This window comes from Camelina sativa, chromosome 9 (genome assembly GCF_000633955.1).
Source record: "Camelina sativa cultivar DH55 chromosome 9, Cs, whole genome shotgun sequence".
Lineage (NCBI taxonomy): Eukaryota > Viridiplantae > Streptophyta > Magnoliopsida > Brassicales > Brassicaceae > Camelina > Camelina sativa.
The window spans coordinates 19,433,134-19,437,168 of record NC_025693.1 but is presented as its reverse complement, the minus strand read 5'-3'; the positions used below and the strand labels follow the sequence as shown (position 1 = coordinate 19,437,168).

General features: G+C 43.7%; 1 protein-coding gene across 1 annotated transcript; it reads right to left on the bottom strand.

The window, feature by feature from the left end:
- Positions 947–1,662, bottom strand: LOC109126449. Its single transcript, XM_019230000.1, has 2 exons — positions 1,320–1,662; positions 947–1,251 (listed from the first exon to the last, which is right to left on the bottom strand). The coding sequence occupies exons 1-2, from the start codon at positions 1,660–1,662 to the stop codon at positions 947–949; spliced, it is 648 nt and encodes a 215-aa protein (XP_019085545.1).

The following is a 4,035-nucleotide window of genomic DNA, read 5'->3' as shown; positions in this document are numbered from 1 at the left end:
TACCTTGCTCCGAAACTCGGTGTCCTAGAAATCCAATTTCCCTTTGCCAAAACTTACATTTGCTGAACTTAGCAAACAGCCTCATCTCCCTTAGTCTCTCCAAAACCTTCTTCAAATGCTCCGCGTGCTCCTCCGCACTACGCGAATATATCAGAATGTCATCGATGAATATTATCACGAATTGATCCAGGTAGTCGTGGAAAACTTCATTCATCAATCGCATGAATGCCGCCGGTGCATTGGTAAGTCCAAACGGCATTACCACGAACTCGTACTGGCCATATCTCGTTTGAAATGCCGTCTTCATCACATCTTGTTCCGCAATTGAGATTTGATGATAGCCGGAGGCTATATCAATCTTTGAAAACCAACTTGCTCCTCTTAGCTGGTCTAACAGCTCATCGATCCTTGGCAAAGGATACTTATCCTTTATAGTTATGTTATTGATACCTTGGTAATCAATACATAACCGCATGCTTCCGTCCTTCTTCTTGACGAACAACACTGGGGCTCCCCATGGTGACGAACTTGGTCGTATAAAACCCTTCTCCAACAAGTCCTCTAACTGAGTCTTGAGTTCAGCCAACTCGGCTGGTGCCATGCGATACGTTGCCTTAGAAATTGGGGTAGCTCCGGGCTCCAAATTTATGGTAAAAGGATGGCTCCTTGGTGGAGGCAATCCTTCCAACGGCCTAAACACGTCCTCAAAGCCCTTGACTATGGCAATGTCTTCAACTTCCATGCCTTCCTTGTCATCTCCTCCCATGGCGGTCAGAGTGACTAAATAGACTTCATCCTCCTCACTCGATCTTCCAATCCTTGCTGCCGATGCGAAATATGCCGTTTTACTCGGGCTGATCCTGTTGAAAACTAGAGGGGTCCTTCCTCCATTTTCAAATATAACTCTGCTCCAGCTGCAGTCTATATGGGCTTGGTGTTCCGATAACTAATCCATTCCCAAAATAGCGTCGAACCTATCCAATGGCATCACCAAAGGATTTACCGAGAGGTTCGTTTCTTGCAAGACTATCGACACTTCCTTGACCCATCTTCTTGTCTTCAGCGGTGGTTGATTACCAGCAGTGTAGACGTTGATGTTCACCTCTTCCTCCTCACACAAGTCTCTAAACTTGTCAACCACTTCAGGAGTCACAAAACTATTGGACGCTCCCGAATCGAACAGTACATGTGTTGGGTTACCACCAACAAGTAATGTTCCTAAACGCAAAGCAAATATAACAAAATGCAATGCTAAAACTAAGCACGCAAACACACAAACAATCACTAACAATCACAAGAGAGTTAGAACCCAATCAAACATGTTATAGGGCCTTTCGTGGCCTGCGAAGGTTTGGGTGGCTCTACTCCTAAAACAAAAACATTTGCTGGGGTTGCTTGCTTCTTCGCTGGGGGTTCCTTCACTTGGTTTGCTGTCTGGGCACGGTTCACAGTTTGGGCGTTCGGTTTGGCCGGCTTTGACGGACATGAGTTCGCATAGTGTCCTAACTCGCCACAGTAGAAACATGTGACGGTTGACAAGTTACTACTCTTCGTTTCTTCGATAGTCGGACAAGCTCGAGCGAAGTGTCCAACTTGTCCACACACATAGCATCCCCTCGGATCCATGTTGCTCACCTTACTACCACCTTGGCTAACGTTCATCTTAACCTTCCCGCGGCCTACGCCCCAATTCCGTCATGCTACTTGATTCACCTTTCGGGTGTTCACAATCTTAGTCTGCTGGACGGGTTCCTTCTTTTTATCCCGAGCTGCAATCTCTTTCTCTTTTTCGATAGCTTCCTCAACACTTACCGCTCTCTCTTCTACTTCCTCGACACTGCGATAAGTCACAGCGTGCAACCTTCCTCTAATATCTAGCCTGAGTCCGTTGAAGAATCTTCGGGCCATTGCTAACTCGTCATCATTTCCTTGATACAGGTACCTCCGAAGTCTTGTAAAAATTCTCCAATATGCTCGAACAGTCATTTCACCTTGTTCTAGTTGCAAAAACTGGCTTTCCAATCGGTCGCGTGACTCTAGTGGAAAGTACTTCAGCTCGAACTCTTTCTTAAAGATTCCCCATGTTATCATCTGAAATCGATATCGCGAAACTATGGTATCCCACCATGCACGAGCATCTTCTTCCAAGAAATTAACCGCTACTGGTCTCCTAAACTTCTCTGGGCACCTTGTCAACTCAAAATTACTTTCCAGGACTTTTATCCAAGCGTCTGCTAATATGACATTCGGGTCTCCTTTGAATTTACGACAATCAGTCACGCCGTGCGTTGAGCCGACTCGGACTAAGTCTATATCAGTACGACTCGCTCGATTTAAAAGAAAATCCGATTCAATAAAACTTTAAAAGAGTTACTACAACTGATTACACATAAAAGCTCACAAGGCTTAATGCCAAAGTTTGGTTCGCAAATAACCTACTTTGAATTTTACAATAGACACCAAAAAGAAAACTACTCCAGAGTCCTATCGTTCACCACGCCCTCTAGTTCCCTCTAGGGTTACCTGCAGAACAACAATATTATCATAAATAATCTAAGATTACATAGTGAGCTCAGGGTTCCTGCAGAGAAATAAATCCCAACCCCAATTCCCCATTAACAATCAACATGCACGCAAATACAACAACATGCGAACATAAATAAGCAACATGCAAGCATAGATAAACAACATGCAGGCATAAGCAATTAACAAGCAAGCGATTAACATTCAAGCAAGCAAAACAACTCAACAACCAGCAGAGATGACATGCGGAAGCTAAAAAGCTAACAAAATCACTCTACCATGAATAGCAACTACATGCAACCACAATCAACAACATGCAACAACATGCAACAACATGCAATAACATGCAATAACATAACTTGAAATAAAACAACAGTTTTTAACAAGTTTAATTTATTTGGGCCCGGTATGCATTCCTCTTCCCCAACCCCTCATGAATTCTCCAAAACGCAACCACAAAGGCAGTCGTTTGGATATCAGCCAAAACTACACCGTCGTGTAAAATAGCCTCGGCCAGGGTAGCGAGCTCAGTAACCTCCGAGCTCTTCGTGACCAACCCTGCACACACACGAACATAGGTTACATGTCGCGGCTGCATGTGGCACGGAATGGGAAGGATAGCCATACCAAATCTTAAAACACTTAGCCGGAATTTCTTGAAGACTACAGCGCCTTAAGATCTCACCGAAGTTTAACCTATAATTTTACAAGTATCTCAACCAAAACTCGCCTTTGTTACTAGATCCTCTCGATCTAGCAACTAGCACAACCTCAACGCGCATGCATTTAAACAAGAAAACATAAAAGAACTTCAAGTAAATGCATCTACATGCAACATGCAAAACCGCGCACTAGATGGAAGTTTTTAACTCTTCATCTATGCCGATGCAAATATGTGCCTGAACTCACAGTAAACCGTCGACGAATGATCTCCTTTGATGAAGCTCCTCTCGCGGCAACTCGGATCTCTCCTTCGGTTAGAATCGATTTCCTTATCGATCTAACGTTGATGGTCGTTGGTCGATAGTCCTAGTCTTGCGTCTTCTCTTCTTTCTCTTCACAAAACCCTCTCTCCTTTCTCTTCTTCCCTCTCGCGAAAACTCTCTTCTTCTTTCTTCTCTCTCTCGCTCACTTTCTCCTCAATTTTCTCAACTTACCCCTTCTTTCTTTGTGAGAAAATGAGAGGAAAGCTAAGCTATTTATAGAGGATTTGGGCGGTGGAGTCGACCAATGAGAGTCGCATGCACTCTCTTCATTAGAGTGTATTAGTGAGTCGCTTAACACTTGGAGGCATAACGCTTAGCCACCTTGAATCCCACTAACTCCTTTGATTTCTTTAATCCTCCCACTAATGCTCCACTAATCTTCTTTGAATTAAATATTCATCCCACTAACTCCATTAAGTCTTCTTGATTAAAATTTTAATCCCACTAACTTCCTTGACTTAAGTGATTTTTGGTGGGGAAGACTTTTAACAACTTCGGTTGACTATCGTCGATCCTCGGCAGCTCT

Excerpts from the sequence above, each read along its gene's own strand:
- LOC109126449 (XM_019230000.1), bottom strand. The coding sequence starts at position 1,662 with ATGAACGTTAGCCAAGGTGGTAGTAAGGTGAGCAACATGGATCCGAGG. Across the intron at positions 1,252-1,319 it reads CACGAAAGGCCCTATAACAT|CATTGCATTTTGTTATATTT; the intron begins GTTTGATTGGGT and ends GCTTAGTTTTAG.